General features: G+C 43.3%; 1 protein-coding gene across 3 annotated transcripts in view; it reads right to left on the bottom strand.

Annotated features, from left to right (window-relative positions):
• Positions 1 to 23,685, bottom strand: part of LOC138165476 (glomulin-like) — a 45,095-nt gene that overhangs the window by 9,523 nt on the left and 11,887 nt on the right. For all 3 annotated transcript variants that reach the window (XM_069093837.1, XM_069093836.1, XM_069093838.1), the window contains 11 exons: positions 21,964 to 22,210; positions 20,470 to 20,572; positions 15,022 to 15,209; positions 11,678 to 11,731; positions 11,026 to 11,056; positions 10,843 to 10,932; positions 7,616 to 7,657; positions 7,431 to 7,504; positions 5,427 to 5,511; positions 4,311 to 4,420; positions 2,803 to 2,866 (listed from right to left, as the gene is read on the bottom strand). In XM_069093837.1, the coding sequence (XP_068949938.1) occupies positions 2,803 to 2,866; positions 4,311 to 4,420; positions 5,427 to 5,511; positions 7,431 to 7,504; positions 7,616 to 7,657; positions 10,843 to 10,932; positions 11,026 to 11,056; positions 11,678 to 11,731; positions 15,022 to 15,209; positions 20,470 to 20,572; positions 21,964 to 22,210 (1,088 nt within the window). The remainder of the gene's footprint in view (positions 1 to 2,802; positions 2,867 to 4,310; positions 4,421 to 5,426; positions 5,512 to 7,430; positions 7,505 to 7,615; positions 7,658 to 10,842; positions 10,933 to 11,025; positions 11,057 to 11,677; positions 11,732 to 15,021; positions 15,210 to 20,469; positions 20,573 to 21,963; positions 22,211 to 23,685) is intronic.

The following is a 23,685-nucleotide window of genomic DNA, read 5'->3' as shown; positions in this document are numbered from 1 at the left end:
GTTGTGAGGGGACAGTCAAGGTTCCAGGAGCAAACAGAAGACCTGGCACTTGTCTAGCCAGAGGGTGGTGTGTGGAAGAGGAGAGACAAAGGAGAAAGAGGAGGAAAAGGCCACCCATAAGCTAACAGCTTAAGACAAACTCCTCTGATTTCAGTCACTTCCTGAAGAAGAGAGAGATGAATGCCCGGTGAAGAGGGCAGAGGCTGTTCATCCCAAGAAGGCTCAGGTACAGCTGAGGGACCGTCAGGGGAGAGGTCATCCAGTGATCAGTGGGAGCTGGAGCATGTCAGCTCAGGGTCACTGAGGAAGTTCTCAGTCAACTAGAAGAGGTGGGGGGAGGGGGTTCTTCCTAGGGCAGATTTGCAAGATATAGCTAAGAATCTTCTAAGACTTCTCATTTCTGGTGTTTTATAAGGGCACAAGTAATAGCACCGGAGGGAACCTGTAAATTATTGCCAAAGATTACTAAGTCTTGGGCAAAGAAACTAAAAACCATTCAGGTACAATTTGGTTTTCTCACTGTTAATCACTGGGGAGAAAAAGAGAAACGCTGACAAGGGAAGTGAATGGATGGCTCTGAAGGTACTGTCTGATAACAGGATTTGGATTTCTGGACCACAGAGTAAAACAGGACACCAGATGGCTAGTCAGTGATGGAGTGCATCTAACAAAGGCTAGTAAGACGGCTGGGTGCCTGGCAAATCTAATAAAAGGGATTTAAACTGAAAAGGATGGGAGCCGGGGAAGACGGCCATGGATAAGCCAGATGGCCTGGATACCACAGGGTACGGGACAATGACGGAACAGTGACAGAAGATGCTCAGGAGCTCACAGGAGAGAAGATCCAGATCAGACGCCTGGCCTCAGAGGCATACGCAGAGATGCCCCAAATCAGGTAAAAAGCAAGCGGAGCCAGAGATCTTAGCAGGAGGCACATCTGACCTCAAGCATCTGCCATATCCTGTAAGAGAATGCAGGCTAACAGCAGGACAGGCTTTAGTTTGGCTTTTCTGCATATTCTAATGTTCACTAAAGGGCACACAGTATATGTGAAAACTCTTATGATTATTTCATGACTAATCATGGAAAATCTGAAATGTGGGAGAAGATATGGGTGAAAGCTTAAAGCAAAGAGGCATAAAGAGCAGAGCAAAAACCAGACACACACGTGGGAGGGAAGAGTAGGGGAGCCAAGACAATCACCAGTCCTGAAGAAACGAGATTATAAACTCCCTCCTTCTTAGAACACAAAATTACACAGGAATAATGCAATCTGATAATCTAAGAAAGAATGAAAAGAATCCTCCAAGCCCTGCTAAACTTAAAGTCAGAAGGCTGACCTCTACATAGGCATTTAAAGACCTAAGCACCCTTGCATAAACCTCAGAGGCAGAAGAGCCAGCTATCTGAAGTGAATTTGAGACTCTCTTTGGGAATGCAGATCCTAGTTTTTCTGGTTATAGAATAAAGATGAATGTGACATTATTAATAGCTAACATTTAGAGAGCCCTATAAGGTTCCAAAGCACACAAGCTGTCCCCTTGGTTCTTGGGGCTGTTCTCTCCATTTTACAGATGAGGACATCGAGGCCCAGAGAAGTTGAGGATTACCCAAGGGCCATTTTTGGCTATAGAGTGTCTAAGGCAGGATTCAAACCTACATCTTCTTGATGCAAAGCGTTGAGCTCTATCCATTATGCCCTGGGTTGTTTAGCAAGAAAACACTTTGTAAACTCCCATTGTAACTATGAGATGTAATGTGGGACTAATTTCTGAAATCAGACCTCTAGCTAATTTAGAATCCAGGCTTTGATTTCTAATTTCTGAAGTTCTGGGTCAGCAGATCAGACATAGGGAGGTGGGTGTCCACCCCCTTGGACCTCCCTCAAATCTCCCAAGGCCAGTGGAGAAGGAAAAGTGACAGGTCCTCCTTCTCCTACTAAAACTCATCAATCCCTAACCCCCGCTTAAAGAAACTCTCTTTATGTCAGGATCTACCAAGTATTTCTTTCATTGTTTCTAAAAAAGCTTCTGAATGCCACCCTGTGAGCCAGAGTTGCAGCCAGCAGAGGCGACACCTGCATGGAGCTGTGTAATGAGACTGCAGTGGGTGGCAAGGGTGGAGAAGACAAAAAGCAAACACAATCTTACTTTCTGACACACCTCCCTCAAGTCATTTTCTATTTATTGAGTCCTTTAACAAAGCACACCTTAAAAAAAACCCACAAAAAGTCCCCTCTGACTTCCCACGTTACTCAAAAGGTGCTATTGACACAATCAGCTTTTGTACTGGGGATGAAAACTTGAGGTTGGTATTCGTGACACAGTCACTTAAAGCCTCACCAGGTTTTCATTTAAGGCAGGAAAAATGGAGTTATTGGGGAAAAAAAGAGACCTGCTTATTTCCTAGCACTCGCAACTCCAAAAGCTGAACTCATGGGTCAGCAACCACGCATCAGCCTTATTTCCACAGCAAGACTGAGTAGGCCTCATGGTGTCTGTGGAAAATCCACTGGGCAGAAGAAACAAACAGGCAAGAGGGAGTGGCAGCATTACCAGCCACGGCCATCTTGTGGCACTCCACCAACTACAAGTCCACACTCGGTGGGCCCCCAGGGGATCATAAACTCCTGTAAGGCAGTGACCATAGAGTGTTTTGTCTCTGAATCCCCAGCATTTAGCTCAATTCCTTATACAAAAGTGGTGCTTAAGTAAATAAATATTTTTCAAATTGCATTAACTGGAGTAACTGACTAAAAACCTTAGAAATATCCCCTCTTGGCAGAGTGAATAGTTCACTTACGTGATTGTCACTTTCATTATCCTTGATAACCAAATATCTCAGTAAATTTAATGAAGCCATAATCCTGGAAAATTAAAATATGCAATCAACAGCAATTTAGTAATGATACAAGTCAACAGACATTGAGGCTAGGAATAGCCTCCTTCTGATTTTCTTTATATAATTTCATCAAAGTTGCATTATTTTGTTGTTAGGCTTTTCAGACATTCGAATGCCATCTCGTTTCCCCAATTTTAAAAATCATTTCACAGGCACTTTCCTTGTTCCAAAGGGACATGTAATCTTTTGAACAGAAGATGCCCTAAATCAATAGCCAATGGCTAAAGGAAGCTGAAGACCCTGTACTTTGGGACACCCTGTGTGGTTTTTTACATGTGTGTTTCTTATTGTTTTTCATACACAAAAAATATGCATTCACGCATATATTTTCTTTACATCTGATGAATTCCAAGGTAAAATACCAGTAGCTGAGTCAATAGACAAATTCACTTCTAATTTCTGTGAGCACAAGAAAACTGACTGGAGGAACCGTTCCTACTCTTTACTTGATTTATTGTTCCTGTGTCAAAGTGAGTTTTAAGCCATTCTTCGAAGTGTGTCTGAAGCAGCAGATGTGCTCTGGCAGAATGGGCAGAGAACAGCCTTGGACTCAAGAAGGCTCAGGTTCAGGTCCTGCCTGAGGGCCCTCCAGTCTACTCACTCAGCCTCTAAGCTTCAGGGAAGGTGCTGATGCACACCACTGTTCTCTAATAGAATCACAGGCCCAGGCCCTCCACAGCCCTCCTTCTTCCCCTCTCTCTGCTGAGAGTCCCTCCTCCTATCCTGCCCCCCACCTCCATTGAAGGCCATGCACCAGAGCTCCCTCTTCTTTCTTCTTCCTCATCTCATCCTCCACCTATCTCATGGGAAGAAGGGGTCCAACCCCTCAACATGCTCCTGGTGTCCTGTCCCCTCCCGTCTTCTTTGGCATCCCCTCTCTGGCCTGGCTCCTTTCCTGTCGCCTACACACACGTCCATGTCTCCACCATCCTTGTAAAACCCTCACTTGATCCTAGCATCTGTGCTAGCTGCCTTCCTCCTTCTATCTCTCCTTCTCTTCTTGTTTAAACTTCTGGAGAAAGCTTTCTATAGTGGGACCCTCCATTTCCTCTCCTGTCTCCCACAACCTCTGCAGTCTGGCTTCCAACCTCATCATTCAAGCAAAACTGCTCTCTTGAAGGTTACCAATGATTTCTTGACCAATATAATAGCCTATCCTCAAATGAATGACTAAGCCATATAAGGTACATCTGTCACAGAAGTAGCATAAAAACACAGTTCCTTCTTATAGGAACAATATTATTTCAGATTATTCTGAAAATATAAATTGGTACAAGCAACATCTTTTAGTCAGAAAGCTAAGAAAAATCTCTGTAGAATTCAACCAACCACACCCCAAGCCCCAAGCCATAGGAAGCCAAGCTTCACTGGATGCTATCACGTTTGAATTCCCGATCTGGATCACTCACCTGTCGGAATTCTGGAGCAGGTCTGTTTCTGCTCCTTCAGGAAGTACCAGCACAAAGTCTAGAAGTGAGATCAGCTGGGTTCCTGTAAACCACTTCCTATCCTCTGTTCTCTAAAAAGCAACAGAAAAATGGGGACTGAGGAGTGGGAAAATTCAAGTAAAACCTTAAAACTCTGTATTTTTCTAATACATCACTCAACACTCTAAAACCAAGTACTTTACAAGGATAGCTCTGCTCTGAGTAAACATGAAAAGTCAGATTTACAAAAGTATTTCTTTAAGTTCCCTAGTATGATAAAATTTATGAAATTCAATTTATTCACTATTTCCCAGTAACTCATACTGCAATGAGGAAAAACAGCAATAAACAATTTGCAAAGAAGACCAGAATGACCCATATGCAATGATTTTGTTTTTGTCTCCCTAACCCTTGAATCCTGTCTGACTATGCCTATCCCTGGCATTACACAATGCTAGTGAGCAGGTCATTTCTTTCTTTTAAAGAAATAATGTATTTTCATCCATGACACTTCTGGACTACAATTGCTGCCTCCCCTAGGAACAAACCCTGTTGATTCAGAGTACAAGGAACAAATGAGCTGATGTAAGTAAAGCACTTTGCAAATCTTAAAGAACCATGCAAATACTGTCATAATAATCATCATTATCAAACAGAAGTGTAGCAGATAGATTCCAGGAGGCTACACAAGATATATTTTATTAAATACAAAAATACATGACACAGACAAGGTTCAGTGCTGGCAATTTTGAAGCCCCCATGCCATGTGAACAGCAGATAAAGGTTAAATCTCTAAGTTATAGCAAGCCGGGGTGGCTCCTCCCACTGGGATGGGTGGCAATCTACACTAGGGGAGGGAGCACTTCCCTCTCTGAGGTCACAGAAGAAAGCACAACAATATACTTCCCAAATTCATGAAGGGTCCTTTTTTAAAAATCATAGGCAAAGCTAGTAATCAAAATAGAAAGCAACCTTTTAAATTAGAAAAACCAAGCAGAGCCCAAACTCCTATTACTGTGATTTTTACAAACTGCCATACTACCTACAAAACTAATACTGACACCAATGATGAAAATTTTCACTTGGCTATGTTCTTACCTTTAATGAGGCATCAATCTGATTTTTAATATTTTGAATGACATAGCCTTCCACACCTGCATGATTACTTGTCTTCAATAAACACCTTGAAAACAAAATCGAGATACATGATATATGGTACTGGATTTTCTCCTAATTAGCTGATGATCAATATTTAGCACATGCCCAGAGATTATTTTTAGGAATAAGAAATCCCAAGTGATCCTGAAGAAGCAGCTGATGACTGCAAGAGTCATCAATCAATTAAATGGTTAATTAATCAGTTAGTTAAACAGTTAATGTTGCACCCAATGAGGGCAGCTGACATTTGGCCACCAATTGCAATTCTGTATCAAACTGGAATTTGTCATACTATGCCAAGGAGGCCTCCTGCTGCAGGGCCACACACACCTACAGGCCTCAGGCCCTGAATGAAGGAGGGCCCAGCTTCACACTTCCATCCTATGCCACCTCCTTGAGACTCCCCACAGCAGAAAGTTCTGCCCAAGATGATAAAAAATCATTTTAAAAACTTTCCTGCTTCCCAAGGCTAAGTCTTTCACACTTTTAGGTAACACGTTTTGGTAAAGTTTCCCTATGTTATTAGAATAAAAGCTTGCCCTGATGTAGCAATTTGTGGAAACCAAGTACTTTTTACAGACATTAGCTCACTGGGGAGGCAGGGTAGGGTAGTGGTGAGTGCCTGGAGGTGGTACTCTATAAAGGCTCATTCCCTTCTCTACCCTCTATGTACTTCAACCAAAACATCACAACAAACTAAATGGAGAAGTAGATTGGAGAATTCAGCTGTCTTCTATTAAGCCAGATGGTAAAAAAATTAGCAAAAATGTGTAAAACACAAATTTACTTACCATCTTGGGGAAGAGAAGGAGGGAGGGAGAAAAAAATTTGGAACTCAAAATCTTATAAAAGTGAATGGTGAAAACTATCTTTACATGTAATTGGAAAAAATAAAATACTATTAACTGTGGGGTGGCTAGGTGGCGCGGTGATTAGAGCGCTGGCCCTGGAGTCAGGAGGACCTGAGTTCAGATCTGGTCTCAGACACTGAACACACACATACACACACACACACACACAAAACTAGCTGTGTGACCTTGGGCAAGTTACTTAACCCCAACTGCCTTCCAAAAAGCAAAAAAAAAACAAAAATAAAATACTATTAAGTAGAAAAATATGTAAAACAATGGCACTCTTTTTACCACCATTTTTTGTTTTGGAAAATAGTTGTTTTTCATTAAAAACGTGGTTTATATGAACATATAATGGGTTTATTATTGTCATCTTAAATGGATTAATCAGTATTTTAAAAATTGATTAGTTTTAAAGTATCAGGATATAACCCATAAACAAAAGCTCTTTGGGCTCCTCAATACTTTTTATGAATGTAAAAAGGTCCCAAGAAAAAAATGCTTGGGTTTCACACTGATGAGCCAGATGCTAAGGGACATCATGAGACCTGCCCATAGCAAGGACACAAATCCTCCATCTGCTGATACCCAACTATTCCTCTACCACATAATTTCAACAGCTGTTCTTCATTCCTACAGGCCTCTTTAGAAGGCCGAGTGGCTCTGGGATTTCCTCTCCAAAAAACTAAAAGGATCAGTAACTTCTGGGGGTCCTTTATTCATTCACAAATGTGAATTATCGTTAACATGTTATGTCCTTCCAAGAGCCTAAGGAATCATAGAATAACTAAATTCTGTTCATTTTTATTTAAATGTTTCTTATTGCATCCTAATTCTTTGAAAATTAATAATCTGTATTTTATGTGTATGCACATACACAAAGCCTTATTTATGAGGTAAATCTCTCTTAACTGGAATGCAGGAGGCCATCCTATCTCTATCTCTGAAAGACTGCACTAATCCAAGACTTCTGTGAATGGGTGACCTTCCTGGAGAATACAATTTCAATGCCATTATCTGCCACCTCATGTACCATCAATTCAAAGTTTTGCCAGCCACGGAAGGGTAGCCATTCATTATGTTTGAATCATACCTAAATAATATATGTTTGCCTTGTGAATCCAGCTTGTTTATATACAGCTGCAGTACTTTTAAACCTTTTTTCCTCTAAAAAAAAAAAAAGCAAATAACATTGTTAGATTAAAAAGAAAAGAAAGCAACATTAATTAAATTTAGCCTCTGTAACTGAATGTTCTTAGTCATGAAACGTTTACATACCAAAGTCTCAATGGGGCAGAAGGTCATAACTTTCACCAGCTTCTACAAACAAACATTTAAAAACATCAAATGAATGTGAGCATTGCATTTATATTGCAATACAATTATATAATTAATGACCAGCGCCCAGCACTAAACGTTAAGAAAGAAATGCAGACAAGGAGAGTCAAAAAAAAATTTTTTTTTAAAGCAATCGGGGTTAAGTAACTTGCTCAAGGTTACACGGCCAGTTATTTCTGGGTGTGGTGCTGAGTATCTGAGCCCGGATTTGATCCAGGTCATCCTGACACTGGAGCTGGTGCTCCTACTCGCTGAGCCACCTGGCCGCCCCAGGAGAGTAAAAAGTTAAGGCAGTTGTTTTGTCTCTCATGGGCCCACTCCACTGGACAGAGTGGAGAAAGCGGATAACAATGGTACCTGATGTTTCCTATGATACAAAGCAAGGAAGAAAAATGCGTAAAAGCAGGAATTACGGAGAAAATGCGAGCACTGATATGTTATGTCCAGGGTGGCCAGAGAACACAGGAACAAACCACATTAATGATGCAGATTTTAACTGGTACTTCTTAGGCTTTGGCTCCTTTCCTGAAAATGGGGATTGAGAGAGAGGCAGCCTGCCACGGTGGAGAGAGCACTGGACCTGAAGGCAGAAGAACCTGGGTTCAAATCCCGCGTCTAACGCTACCAGCTCAAGCTCCTCATCTGTAATGTTGAGGTAGCACAAAAATTCTATGGAAATATTTTTATTATTCATCATTAATGTTATTATTGAATCTGGTCATATGTGGGGTTAGAATTTATCCCAGAATCCCCCCAAAAGTCCTTAAACATTTTAAAAATTGCAATGACAGAGTAAAACTCCACCTTTAAAATATCAATGTGGACATGCATGTGTGTGTGACTGAAACAAGCCCAGTTCATTCAGCCAAGCACAAGGCCCAGACTCAAAGCCCCTCACAAAGCAAACAGATACCATTTAGGTATCAGTCAGACATAATGGAGTACTATGGCTGACAACTTCTGACAGTCAGTAATATGATAGAATCTAGATATAGGCAAAATAGAAGAATAGATAGAAAAATATTTTCTATCTATTATATCCTGAGTATGAGACCCTGGGCAAGTCGCTGAATATCTGAGTGCTCTAGGGAACAGCCCATACAGCTTGGACTGCATCCCAAGTACGAATTAGAACCAGATTAAAGCATAATTGGGAAATGTTTAACAAAATTAGTGAAAACACAATATAACATAGATAATATTAATTTGTAGTTTTCCAAGTCAACATGCAGCTGGCAGGGCTCCTTTCTATTTAAATTCAATAGTGTGGTTCTAGGCAACAGCCCAGACTACAAGTGACAGCAGGGGCTGATCTTTGCAGACGGAGTTTCTCACCCAGAGTTCACAACAGCAATGGTCCAGGCCCAGGCCCCATCCCTATGTAGCTTCTATCTCTAGGGGAAATTATACTTGGCATTCACCTCCCGTGACTCAAGAAAATAAACCTAACAATAACTTATACTGTGATGCTTTACTGTTAACTCTGGAGATAAACAGAAACTCTCACTTGGGGTCAGAACTTCCACTTCCCAAGTACAAGCTGGGGAAGGTGTGTTTGAGAGGGGTCCACCTAAAACCAATCAGAAGGTTTTCATGGACGGCAGTATGTGGCCCGGCATCCAAACAAGCTACAGCAATCCCAGACTGCTTTAGGGGAGCATCCATCCTTCTGTTCTCTGCCCCAGAATGTGAAATTCTCTTCTGGGGGTGATCGTTTTAGGATGGAGACCATCCCAAGGGCAGCAGCTGGGTCAGGGAAGGGCCCTGAGTCCATTCCATGACTGAAGGAACTAGAAAAGAGAAGCCTCAGAAAGGCATGGTTGCTGTATCCAAGTCTCTGAACGGCTGTTAGGTGCAGGGGGTATCATGCCTGTTCTACTGGGCCCCAGGAGGTCAGATCTGGGAGGGAGGGGCACAAGCTACAAAGATGCAGATTTCAGTTTGAGGTAAAGACTACCATCCTAACACTCTGAACTGAGCCAGAGGAGGAAGGGCTGAGGTCCTGAGCTAGCAAAGGCCAAATGACCACGTGTCAGGTGAGGTCTGAACTTAAATGGCTGCTCGAGTCCCCTCCAACTCTGAAATTCTGACACCCTTCGTTCGGGCATCACAGCAGCCTCATGTGACACAAACATCACACTCCCCATTTGGCAGATAAGGAAACTGAGGTGGAGAGGAAAAATGACTAGCCCAAGGTCACCTGACAAGTACCTGGCAGAGGTGAAGTTTGAGCCTAGGCTCTCTTCCAGATCTGAGGCTCTTTCTATTGCTTTACAGGGCTACACGGATAAAGCGACTGACCTCCTCAGGTCACTCAGAGGACGGACAGAATCGTAGCTGTCCGCATTTCTGATTTTCTACCCCCACCGTAAAGCAGCTCTTGCTGATATAACATTATACAGGCGTGCTAAACGGCCCTTGTCAATGTCGTCACTCATACAAATCAATTCTTAAGCATATTAGGGAATCTCATATAAGAGAGTTTTGAAAATTAATATTCTGTTAGCCATTTTTTCATTTAAATATTGATTAGTTTAACATTTACTTGAAAAGAAACTAGAAGGGTAATACTGTCAGCTGTGAAAGGATTCAAGTTAAATTCCTGGGATAAAATCTTCTATCATTCCTCCTAGTAGCTAGCCTGTGCGAGACCCAGATGGAGTCAGTGCTAGGCCTGGCTAGGAAGTGTAAGGGGAGGGAAGAAGCCTTGTCTATAACGCACCTACTGTGTGCCAGGCCCTGCGCTAAGGGCTCTACAATTATCTTCTCATTTGATCCTCACAAAGCCCTGGGAGGACGGTGCTGTTATTATCATCTTCATGTTATAGTTGAGGAATTGTTGGCAGATAGAGGTAAAGTGACTTGGCCAGGCTCACACAGTGGGCCAGTGTCTGAGGCTGGATTTGAACTTGGGTCTTCCTGATTCCACGCTCACTGCTCTCTCTACTGAGACACAAGAAAGGAGGGCAATGAGAGCTTTGTCTCTAAGATCCTAAGCAGTACAAGCACAGCCGTGGGATGCAGGCAGCAAAGGAGAAGGCCCAGCAATGTCCCTGGACAAGACAGTTACAAGGCAGGAGAGTTTGATGGCTCCCTCCCTGAAGCTGCAGATGGAGCAGATGTGGGAGGGGGGAGTCCACCTGCTATTGCTCCCCACTTCTGTTTACCTGAGGCACGGTGAGGAAGCTCTTGATCTCCAAGTAATGATGCAACAGGCTGCCGTCCTCCATGCGTAACAAGCTGCTCTCCAGAAGATCCTGCAGAGGAAAACATTGCACACAGTCAGAGCCAGGCAGCGGTCGCATGAGGGCACATATTCAAATTATTAAAAGGGAAGAAAGAAATATTACCAGTCCTTTTGAGGACACAGATTCTTCTGCTCTGAAAGAGGATATTAAAAGTTTAACCAACATGGTTTTAGAAGTGGGAAAATCCAAGATGGCAATGTTAAACTTTTTTGGAAAAATTATCAGGAAAAATTCTTTGGGAGAATTCTCTGGCGATCAGAGTTTATGGTCTGTCTTCTGACTCGAGTCCTCACATGTCACTCTGGACTTCAAGGCAGCTCAGCTAAGTCTCATCATCTGGCATGAAACGCACTAATTCTCGAGCTGCATGTGACATTAAGAGGTCAGGCACACACAAGATGACATGGTGAAGATAAATATATTTTAAAAGAAAAGATGCATTACATTAGTCACATTACTGTTTGTAAGGGTCTGAAGTCATTCTCACCTGAGTATTTAAGATTTTATTGCTACCTGGTACAAAAAGGTGTGAGAGTAACACCAAGTGTAGTCATCTCAGAAATGTACACCAGGGTTCAGAAATAACACAACGGCCCTGGGTCCTTGTATTTTACAAGCCAAAGACAAAGGGATTTATAAACATGCAACAAAAAATAAGTAAACAGAACACAAAGTAAATGTAACATGCCCAAATAGAGCAAATTAAGGGAATGAATAGTTCTCTATTTCTGGAATGTCATCTGAGGGACCTTACCTTTTCAAGAGGACTTCAATATGTTCCATATTGTACTGCAGAAGATACAATGGGCTAAAATATAAAATATATTTACAGACATTTTTAGAGATTACACATGTAAGTTTCAAAACCTACTTCACCTGCACTGTGGCCACCAATAAATTTTAAACAGATTCTAGCTAGTATCATTTATTACTCCTAACCAAAACCCTCCACAAAATCCTAGCCCATGCCTCATGATGGCACAGAGGTAACCTGGGTTCTCAAAGACAATGCTAGATGCAAGTAAGCTCTGGTAGGGTCTACCGTGCTGGAAAGGCTTTGAGTGGATCCAGAAACAGACAAAATCTGTCTCCTAAAGACCAAGCCTGAGTACAAAGAAGTACATGGACCATCACCACCTAGCAATGAGTATTTTGGGTCATGAAAATCCATAAGACAGACAGACACATACACACACAAAAGGGTTCCAACCTCTACAACCTCTGACATTGTCAAACAGCTAAGAAAGAGGGGCAGAGGGTACGAGGAATCACAATTTTTGGACCATCAACAAACTTTATTTTGATTATTGGCGCATTAGCATGTGATTCTTGTCCACTGACCAATGAGTGGATATACTTCTGAAGGGGCTGAATATTACCAATCTTGATAAAAGGAGTCAGTTACAGCTAAACAGAATTATTATTCATGGTGCCCCTGAAGAGGCAAAGAAAGGAATGGCAGAGTGGGTCTTATTCTATCTTCAAAGACAAGAAGACACATTTCATCATGGGATAGTGGGTCAGCACACATTATAGTGTTAATAATAAAATAAAAAATAAATAAAAATAACTGCAGCTCATTAAGCAACATCAGTTGCCGAGGATGAAGTGGTAGAGAAACTCTAGGAAGAACTCAACAGAATTGTCCAAATTAAATCCCCGTGCTCTCTGACACTTGGCTTCACTGCAAAGGTGAAGATGGCAGAGCTATGCAGTAAGGCATGATACAAAAAGGCGGCACAGGAGAGGCCACCCCAGATTTGCAGGTGACTCTGTTGCTCGGCTCATGTCTCTTATCACATCTTTCTTCCACCAAAGGATTTGTAGGGTAGGTACTGGACACGGTGAACCCCCAATAACATCACAAAGAATAGAACAGATTTTGTAGGAACAGAAAGGAAAAGATCTGTTACTGATGTGATGTATGAGGGAGTTCACCCTGAGTCAGACGTCTCTGCACAGGGACAGAATCACAGCATTTGATGGGGAGAGGCTTCAGTGGACGTCTATTCTGACCCATAGCTGAGATGAATCCTGCCTGTACCATCTGTGACAACGGGTTACCCAGCATCTGCTTAAATTCTTTCAGAAGAAAGAACTACTGGGGCAGCTATGTGGTGCAGTGAATAGAACAGTGGCGCCGAAGTCAGGAGGACCTGAGTTCAAATCCGGCCTCAGATACTTAACACTTACTAGCCATGTGACCTTGGGCAAGTCACTTAACCCCAATTGCCCTCCAAAAAGGAAAAAAAAAGAAGAAAGAACTACCAAGTTATTAGGAAGTTTTTCCTGAAACTGAGCCTCTACTGGCCTTCTGAATCCTGGTCCCATCCCCCTCCACGTGATACTTGAAGAAGAGCACTATTCCGTTTGAATCTTCTCTCCAAAACTGTCACAGCTGGTTCGTGTCCTCCTTTGTCATGGGTTCTAGGCCCTTCATCATCCTGCCTGTTTTTCCCTGGATCCTTTCCAGGTTATCACAATCCTCCTGACCCTGCCCAGAACTAAACATGATGCTGCAGATGCTCGTGGGGCCCCCACTTCCTTATTTCTGGAAGCCATACCCCTCCTCACGCTTTCTGGCTGCTACAGTGCACACTGCAGCCTGATTACCAGTTTGTCAAAGCTAAGATCACAATTAGTAAAAATAAAAAAGTAAATAAGAATAAGAATGAAAAAAGATGTAATGTGAAGTGAAAACTGCTTAACCCTGAACTATTTAAATAACTGAAACTAAAAGGAAGTCATTGAAAACAAATAATTGGAAATTTTAAAAATGACAGATAATAGAAAAGACACAGACACAGATCATAATAATTGTATGTCGAAGTTTAAGCAATCAATTGTCACAAAGCTAAGGAAGCAACTTAGTCAGCAAACATCTGAATTAATTGCACGAGACAGAAATGAAACCAGCTAAAGGCAACAGTGGATTAGACTAGAGACTCATATGGAAGTTCTACCAAGTAGGATGATGGACAATTATGGGCAACATTATCTCAGAACCATAGCAAAAGAAGCCAGGATAAAGTTTAAAGACAGCTGGGCAAGACATCCACTTCAGCCAATTCATGATAAGGACGAGAAGGGGAGGCCTCCAAGCAGAAGAAAAATAGATCTGCAATTCTCATAACAAGCTTTTTTTTCCATCAAGGATCACGGAGCCCAGGACCATGGTCCCCGATGTGCCTGGAGAGAAGACAAAGGCACTAAAGAGAAGAATGACCGCAAAAGCAGCCATGCTGGGCCAAGTATAAAGAGGAGAGCTGTCCTGGGGGTAACACAACTATAAAGGCGTGGAGGGAACGACACTGAAACTGCAAGCCCCAGAACACTGCAAGAGTTTGGTCTGACCACACAGGAAAGACCAGTAATGAAACGTACACTGCCCAGAATTCAACATGTGTTAGAATGGACATCCATATGTATAGCGGGAACGGCCCGTATGTATGGACAACTTGGGCAGAAGCAAAGTGTGGGCTGGATCACCTTGGAGTTATGGCAAAGCTCCTTTACTTACCCTAAGCTTCCCATGAAGTCCTTTCAATACTAACATTCTACCAGTGTGGCTATAAGGGGCAAGACATGGAAAACAACAGACTCCAGAGAATTTAGGAGCAGTATTGCACAGAGGGCAATGGAGGGGTATACGGTGGGCGTCAGCAGACTGCGAGACACAACCAGTGAGGAAGTCCTAGGAGTAAAAGAAATCAACCAAGGAATCCTGTGGAGGGAAGAGAAGACGGGAAGGTCACATGGCAAGGAGGGCATGACAGATAAGAGTGACTAGCATCCTCCTAAGAGCAGGACAAAGGCCTCCGGCATATGAGGCGTGGCCCCCAGGGGCGACCTCATGGAGTAATCTGAATAAACTGCCCAGGACTGGGGGGTATCCACACCACTGTCACACAGGACTCCCAGACTCATGAGGTCACAGATGCATTTGAGAAATAAACATATCATTTCCTTAAACTTTGTTTTAAACTTTTTTGTAGTTTGATAAAGTCTACATACTAGGTATAGAATAAAAGACAGACTCGGGGCACAGTGTAGAGTGTCGGCCACCGAACAGATGGAAAACTTGCAAAAAATTCTTACCTCAAGACCAATGGAAACTGGTCAATACTGATACGTTGTACAAACACGAGATAAGCGAGTGAAGCCATGGACTCTGCCAATTGGCTACCTTCCTCTTCCTCCAAGTCAGGGTTATCCCAGCACTTTTCCTTTCTTCCATGCTGAAAAATTACCTTTGGCAGAGAGTCTCCAATTGCTAGTATAAAGCCCTGTGGGAGAAAGAATGAGGGAAAACAAGGCAGCACTTTAGTATAAAGGCAATGCCAAAATTCTATTAAATATGGATTATATACATTATACATGAAACGGTTTCTAAATCAGTCAACTTTTTAAAAATTAAAATTACTTGTTGAGTCAGACATGTGAATAGGTAGACCACCAATGGAGTAAAGTGAAGTCGCTTTAAAGGCTACTAAAAAAAAGTTTCAAAGATGTTAAGAATAATCTAGGAAAACATCTGAGACAGAAACAAACATGTCCCTCTACATCTGCTCCCTTCTCTCCACTTCCACAGCTACCAGTCACCTAGAGTGTTTTGGATTTTTAAAAATTAATTCATTTATTTACTTTTAGTTTACAACATTCAGTTCCATAATCCCTTGAGTTCCAAATTTTCTCCCCCTCCCTCCCCTCCTATGGCAGCATGCAATTCAATATAGGTTCTACAAAAGCCTTCACATTAAACATTAGTCAAATCGTAAAGAATTATAACCAGTGGAGTCAACAATGAGAAAGAAGAAACAAAACAAAATACAACACACAGGAGAGAGAGCTTCAGTCTGCATTCAGACTCTGCATCTCTTTCTCTGGACGTGGATATCTCTCCCTTTCCATCATGAGTCTTTTGGAGGTGTCTTGTAACCTTGCATTGCTGAGAGGAGCCCAGTCTATCCAAGTTGGTCGTCACACATACGATGTGCCTGTGATTGTGTACAAAGTTCTCCTCACTCAGCATCAGTGTATACAAGTCTCTCCAGGTCATGATGAAGTCCGTCTGCTCCTCATTTCTTATAGCACAATAGTATTCCATTACATTCACATACCACACCTTGCTCAGCCATTCCCCAATTGATGGGCATCCCCTTGCTTTCCAATTCTTTGCCACCACAAAAAGAGCCGCTATAAATATTTTTGCACATACATCTTCCTCCCACTTCTCTGACCTCTTTGGGAGACAGCCCCAGAAGTGCACCTGAGTATTCTAAGATTGGTCTCCTTGCTTCTACTCATCATGTCTTTACCCCCCTCACCCTGTCCTCCTCAATTCATCCTTCAGATTCCTACACATTCCAATCTAATTTAAGTAAGACATAGGCCTGACAATTACTTCCCTCTCCACCCCTCAAACCTTCTAAAGCTCCCTAGTACCTCTAGGGCACTCACTGACTCATTGACCTGACCATCTGTCCCCAGCCTACCTTTGACCTTAAAGGAAGGGAAAGGAATAAGCATTTATATAATGTCTCCCATGTGCCAGGCTCTATGATAAGCACTTTACAATATTATCTCATTTGATTCTCCCAACAGTTACTCCCATTCTACAGTTAAGGAAACAGAGACAGAGTTTGGGAAGTGACGTGCCAGGGCCACACTAGCTTACACAACTCAGGAAGCATCAGAGGCTGGATTTGAACTCAGGTCTTCCTAACTCCAGGCCCAGAACTATCCACTGTGTCTATCCAGCCGAATCCAACTCATCAATAGCTAGAGATCAGTCATTACTTTTCTTTTTAAATTCAATTTCATTTCATTATCAGGTCCACATTCTCACCCTCTCACCCTTCCCTCCCTTGCCCCTCAGTGAGAAAATAAGAAAAATGAACCTCATTACAATAATGTAAAGTGATGAAAACAAATTTCCTCAGTCACCATGTTAAAAAAAAATATGTCTCAGGGTGGCTAGGTGGTACAGTGAATAGAGCATTGGCCCTGGAGTCAGGAGGACCTGAGTTCAAATTCAGCCTCAGACACTTAATCCTTACTAGCCGTGTGACCTTGGACAAGTCACTTAACCCCAATTGCCCTGCCTTCCCCCCTCTAAAAAGCAAAAAAAAAAAAAAAAAAAAAAAAAAAGGAAAGAGTGAGAAATTAAAAGGTTAAAGATAAAAGGAAGTTTTTTTTTTTTTAAAGAGCAGGAAAAATGGAGCAGGCATTCTGAAGGACAAGTGGAAGAGACAGGCAGATGTGGACTGGGACCAGAGTGGATGGGGATGGGAATGAGGGCATGGATGTCCGACTCTGGTGGGCAGCACAAAGGAGACAATATCCAGGCAGAGGGAGTAGTCAGAAGAGCTAAATGGGCAGCAAAGAAGTCAAGGAGGAGGAAGACTGAGGAAGGACAACGAAACTTGGCAGCTGAAAGGTCACGCGGTTTCAATTGAGTTAGGAGGTCATATGACAGGCTGCAAAGGAGAGAAGTGGAGGGCAGAAGAGCCAAAGGACATCGAGAAGTGGCAGCAGGGCCTGGTGAGAGCTGTTTTAAAGGAGGGGGAAGATTGGGCACAGTTGTACCCAAGGACATGAATTAACAAGGGCAGCTAAGTTCTCTCTTGCTAACTCTGCACTTCTATGGGGTAGGGACTCCTGGCGTGTCCTTTGGATTCTGTCATTTCCAGTACTAAAGAGTTCTCATTTCTTAGCAGAGAAAACAAAAGCCAATAAGAATGGAGCCTCTGCCTTCTCTCTGCCCTAAGTTACCATTGTAACCGACCATCCCCCTCCAAGCAGCACTCTTGGCCTTTCTGGGGTCCTCCTCTTTCCCCCCATACAGTTCAAACACACCCACACACACACAACCTTTATTTCCTTAGCTTTTCTAGTCAGAGCAGCACATTCTAAGCTTTAACACTGCTGATATTTAAATACTTCTTATTCTGAATTTAACTAATCCCCAAAAGAGAATATTTTCACAATGCAGTATGGGAAAAAAAAGGGTTCTATCTGCAAATAGGTTTGTTATGTAGTTTGTTTTAAAGTACATAAGAAATGCAACATGTTACTTTCAAAGCTGTCCCGCTTGCTTGTTTTCCCTTCTGAATGTCTTTCCCTTCTCTTCTGGGCATTTTAAAAACACGTTTCAAGTACCCTTTTTTCTTCCTTATCTTTACCGAGGTGTCACAGTAGCTAGACAGCTGGATTTAGAGTCAGGAAGACCTGAGTTCAGATCCAACTGCAGCAACTTGGCAGCTCTATGATCTTGGGCAAGGACCACCCCTCTCCCATCCTCAGTTTCCTTATCTGTAAAATGGGCATAGCAGCCTCTTCTTTCACACTGACATGCTTCTGTAGGCCATGCTGTGCTCTCATCTTTGTCCCGCTGCCTACCCTTGCTTCGAGCTTCTTTTTCTATCTTTTAACAATCCAAGTAAGTTGAATTCTTCTTGCATTAGCACGAGTCTCTTTAGAAGAACGGTTTTTCTTTTTCCTTATTGAGACTCCTTCTCTTTAGGCCCTTTCATTCCTGAGTTCTCACCCCTCTGGAGCTGACTTCCTGAAGAGTTCTGGTCCACAAGAGCCCATCCTTCCTCACATCTACAGTCAGATCTCTGGGATGGAGCCATCACTTCCCCAGATTTCTGCCCTAGGAATGCTGTCTTCTCCCAGGGAGGATCCAGTCCAGCACAGAGCTTCTCCTATCTGGGCCCCATCTTCTGAAGAACAAAGCTATCATTAAGGCAAAGCACGAAGTCATTAGCTGCTCTGCTTCTGGCTCCAGCAGCTACAGGAGAAACGAGCCCCCCTCGCCCTGAGGTCGTGCACCTGCCAGGCTCGTGGAGGCCTCCTCCATTTCTGCTTTCTAATCAGGTCATTTGTAGCAACAAGCCTCCTGTATCTCCAGCCCCTCCTCTTCAAGTCTCCACCAAAGCTCCCTCTCTTTGGCTGCTGAATTTCCTCCCCTGACTGTACGTTCTGAATATGTGGTGCTGCTCGATGCACACTCCCCTTTTTTAACCTACTCTATTTCTTTTTGCTTTTGCTTTTTGGAGGGGGAGGGCAGGGCAGTTGGGGTTAAATGACTTGCCCAAGGTCACACGGCTGGTAAGTGTTAAGTGTCTGGTGCTGGATTTGACCTCAGGTCCTCCTGACTCCAGGGCTGGTGCTCTATTCACTGCTCCACTTCGCCGCTCTATTTCTGTTGAACAAGGAATACCTACCCAGAGCCATATCCCAGTCATGAGCTTCACCCCAAGTCTCAGGGACATTCTGGAGACAAATACGCTTCTGGGATGTTAGGAGAAGCTAGCTGGGGCAGTGGACAGAGCACCGGGCTTGGAATCATGGGGATTCATCTTCCTGAGTTCAAATCTGGCCTCGGACACTTACTAGCTGTGTGACCCTGGGCAAGTCACTTAACCTTGCTAGCCTCAGCTCCCCATCTGTAAAAGGAGCTGGAGAAGGAGATGGCAAACCACTCCAGTACCTTCGCCAGGAAAACCCCATATGGGGCCATGAGAGTGGAACACGACCGAACAACAACAAGAATAAAACGTCAAGCCCTCTAACACAAAAGCACGCATTCCTGCCTAGACTTTGGGTACGGACCTTTCAGGTCAGGGGTTTTTCTCCTGGGACCTTTCCTGAATTTGATCTCCTGTAAACTTTCAGGTGACTTAACTGCCATTCTTTTTCCTTCACTGGAACTATTCTCCAGGGCATCTGGCTTAGTGGATTATACAAAGACATTTCCTTCCTCCTCCATGCTTTTTAGTTTAAAGCCCTTCTATTAGATTGGCAAGACAGCTGGCAAATACATTCTTACACACCTTTGTTGCGTGCCCTCTATCCTTGGCCTGTTACTCTTTTAACGCAGGGGTCAGAAGTCCACGTCAAGCCAGCTGCCCATTTTCTAAATCCATTTTTCTCTTCTGTTTACCTTGTGACTTCTTTCTTGGGTAACGAAATTTATGACGAGATGCGACAGTGAGACTTTTTTTCATTAATCGATGGATTACTATGCAATTTAGGATCTTTCTATACAGTGATATGAAACCAATACAAGGGTCACCACATTTGGAAAACACAAGCTCCCATAAGCAAATGAAAACGGAATAAAGAAAAGTTACCTGGGGCTCAAAACCCAACCATTTCACATGTTAACACTTACCCACATTTTGGCAGGGCCTGCTCACCTAACCCAGGTGGCTTTATTAATTTCTTTCGGTCACATAAATAGATGATGGGGAAGTATTCAATCACAAGGTACCAATTATCAGTATTAGTTACTGAATGCACACTCATAAGATAGATTCTGTGTAAATGAGATAGTGATTTTCAAAACCATGCCTTTCCTACTGTGATGAAAACGTTTTAACCAGAAAAAAAGAAAGTGACCCAGGCTGGCAGTATGTGCTTTGGAGCTGTCCTCAGAATTCTACAGTTTTACCCCTTGTGCCCAAAGTAAATGATTTTTTCCCATAAAGCAAGAAAATATTTGTTTTGGAAAAGGCAAATAAATCTGATTGTACTTACTACTATTTCAGAAGCGAAAGATTTTAAAGGATCTTCTTCATCTTCTTCAAGCACTTCAATGAACTGTGCTGTCAGCAAAGGGTATTTCAAGCTTTTGAAACAACTAAGAAAAGAAAAAAGGAGGGGGCAATTTGAACATAAAACTTCCCAGTTAGCAATCTCTGCTTATTCTATAGATGTATCTGAACTAACACTGCATGGTTTAAAAACCCACATAGCTGGGGCAGCTAGGTGGTGCAGTGAATAGAGCACTGGCCCTGAAGTCAGGAGGACCTGAGTTCAAATCCAGCCTCAGACACTTAACACAAAAACTAGCTGTGTGACCTTGGGAAAGTCACTTAACCCCAATTGCCCTCCATAAAAAACAAAGCCCACATAACTGTTACATGAGTATCTTTTTATCAGAAGGAGGACAGTGAGGACAGTGAGGGACAGGAGGACAATCTATTATTGAATTCAATCTGGATGTGTTTTCTGTGCTCATTTTATTTTCTAAATTTTTAAAATTGATGTCTTTTGTTTTTCCAAATCTCTCTCTCCACCTCACTAAGTGTGCCTTCTCCTACAACAAAAATTAAAAAGAAAAACCCCTCCCAAACCAGGAAGAATCCTCATACTATCATATCAAGCACATATGACAGTCTAGCCAGGGGTGGGGAACCTGTGGCCTTGAGGCCTAGGAAGTTTGGATTCAGTCAAAGGGCCACACTCAAGGACCTGGAGGGCCATATGTGGCCCCAAGGCTGCAGGTTCCCCACCCTAGTCTAGGCTATGTTCTACATCCATGGGTCCCCACTGGGAAGGCTCATTTGTAAGTCTGGTCTATGCCATAACTAAGAGATCTCTGGATGTTTCTTCACTGTCACTTTCAGTCTTGATAACTGAAGGTCTAGTGCTGCCTTCAGAGAAGCTGAGCTTTTTGGCAACACAGCCACTGGACCCATTCCCTCAGGATTCTGAGCCTCAGAGATCACCTTCATAGAAGAGACAAATGGGCCAATGGTGGTCATGGCAGCAGCGCGGCGTGGTGGAAAGAGCCAAATCACCCAAGTTTAATCCTCTTGTCCCTGCTCCTGCTGATCAAAAGATACTATCTACTAGCTGTGTGACCCTGGGCAATTCCCTTAACCTCTCTGTGCCTCCATGTCCCCATCTATAAAAGGAGCGGCACCCACAACACCAAAGTGGTGTTGTCGTAAATGTGAAATCATCCAACGGGAATTGATCTCTGTTGTTAACCGTGTGTGGCTGAGCCTAGTTGGCAGGCTTTGAATCCATCATAGCGGCATCACACATGCAGCTGGAACACCACCGGTGAGCCCACATGGCTCTCAGATTCCCAGACTCAGGGATGCCCTAGTGCTTGGCTATGTACACGCCTGTCTATACGTCCATTCTCCAGACGTGCACACACCAAAGAACCGTCCAAGCACCAGAATGGCTCCTGACAGACAGTTCACGGCAAGGCGCTCCCAGCACGCAGAATCCACTCACAACTTTAGCAGCTCTGCCTTTAGCTCTTCCTGACCGTCTTCCAGGGAATGACCTTTGTTTTTAACAACTTCTTCCACAAAAGGCCTAGTAAACGTGACCAAGGCCTTGCAGCACTGCCCCAGACCGTGCTGGTCTTTCTGGATTTGTTCTTTCGTGTAAGGGACAGGGAGAAGGGAGAGCTGGCTCCACAGGGTTGACAGAGTTAATCCAACTGAGTAGGCCTTCTTGCTGTGAAGTTTCTGAATCACTATAAAACAGAGATGAAGCCGTCATTCAGAGGAGGCCTCCACACATACCCACGTGCAAGACGATAAACCAAGGATAGCTGAGGGCCTTGACCACAACTCATTAACTGATTACTTGGTTTTAGGATTCACTGAGTAATCACTTATAACAAACAGGTTAAAAATAAGAAGAACTTGTGAAATTTGCTCACTTTCTTCCCCTCAGTGCTCTGAAGATCACGTGTTAGGAGTTGTTGGGGATTTCATTCACTTAAAATGCACTTACTCTAATTTTTCATTCCTTACAAAGTTCTGACCATAATTATGAGACCATGTAGCTAGAAGATCATGTAACGACTTGCCATCTTTGAAAGAAGATTCACTGAGTGGACGGTGGGCTTTTACCAGATACTCTTCACCTCTGGCTCTATCAGTTCTGACACCATCACAGCCTTGGTGTGTCCCACTCCTGCTCCTCTGAGATGGTCCTGGTCATTTCTGCCTCAAACTCCTCAATGCAGAAGCGGCAGAAAAAGCTTGTATATAATCTCCCTCAGCAACAGGATCTAGTACAGGTTGCTGGGCCAATGGTTGTGAGTACTGGGAAATTCCACCCACTACTAGGAAGACAGGACAACTACACATTACAGGCAACAAAAAAATCTGTGTAGATGGAATACTCCTGACGCAAGGTACAGGTGCAAAGGCTACAGACAGGGAGCAACAGGCATGATGGAAAGCTCCATACTGCAGAAAATAAAACACAATGAAAAGGCAGATCGCCTGTATAAATGCATCAACCTCCTAGTACGTGTAAGGTGCACATTCCATTCAACACACCTTGGCTTTCTGCCACATGCCTGGTGCTGAGATGATAAAGACAAAAGAGGAAACAGTCCCTGCCCTCAAGAAGCTTTTCTTCTACTAAGAAGGATACACGGACACAGATACACAAATGCTGAATATACACAAAATAAATACAAAGCCACTAACGTTAGTTAGGAATTAGGAAGAGCCTCCTACAGGAGGTGGTGCCTGAGCTTAACTGTGCAGGGATCTGGGAATCCCAAGAGGTGAAGAAGTAAGCAAAGAGAGCGCTACAGGCAACAGCGAGAGTGTGGACAAAGGCCTGGAGATGGGAGATGGGACGTGGAGCAGGAGCTATGGGTGGAACACAGAGTGGGTGATGGGGAGTGATACTTTGTAAGCCTGAAAAGACGGCTGATCCCAACTCTTAAAAAGGCTGTGAGAGTGAGAGAGAGAGAGAGAGAGAGAGAGAAGAGAGAGAGAGAGAGAGAGAGAGAGAGAGAGAGAGAGAGAGAGAGAGAGAGAGAGAGAGAGGGAGAGAGATAGGAGAGAGAGGAGAGGGTGAGATAGACAGGAGAGGGAGAGAGAGAGAGGAGGGAGAGAAAGGAGAGAGAGATAGAGAGGGAGAGGAGAGAGAGAGAGAGAGAGAGAAAGAGAGATAGGAAAGAGAGGAGAGGGTGAGATAGACAGG

Source organism: Petaurus breviceps, unplaced genomic scaffold (genome assembly GCF_028583685.1).
Source record: "Petaurus breviceps papuanus isolate PSGF00001 unplaced genomic scaffold, PetGlider_PUasm1.0 209, whole genome shotgun sequence".
Lineage (NCBI taxonomy): Eukaryota > Metazoa > Chordata > Mammalia > Diprotodontia > Petauridae > Petaurus > Petaurus breviceps.
Note: the sequence above shows the minus strand (reverse complement) of the source record. Positions and strands in the feature narration are given on the sequence as shown.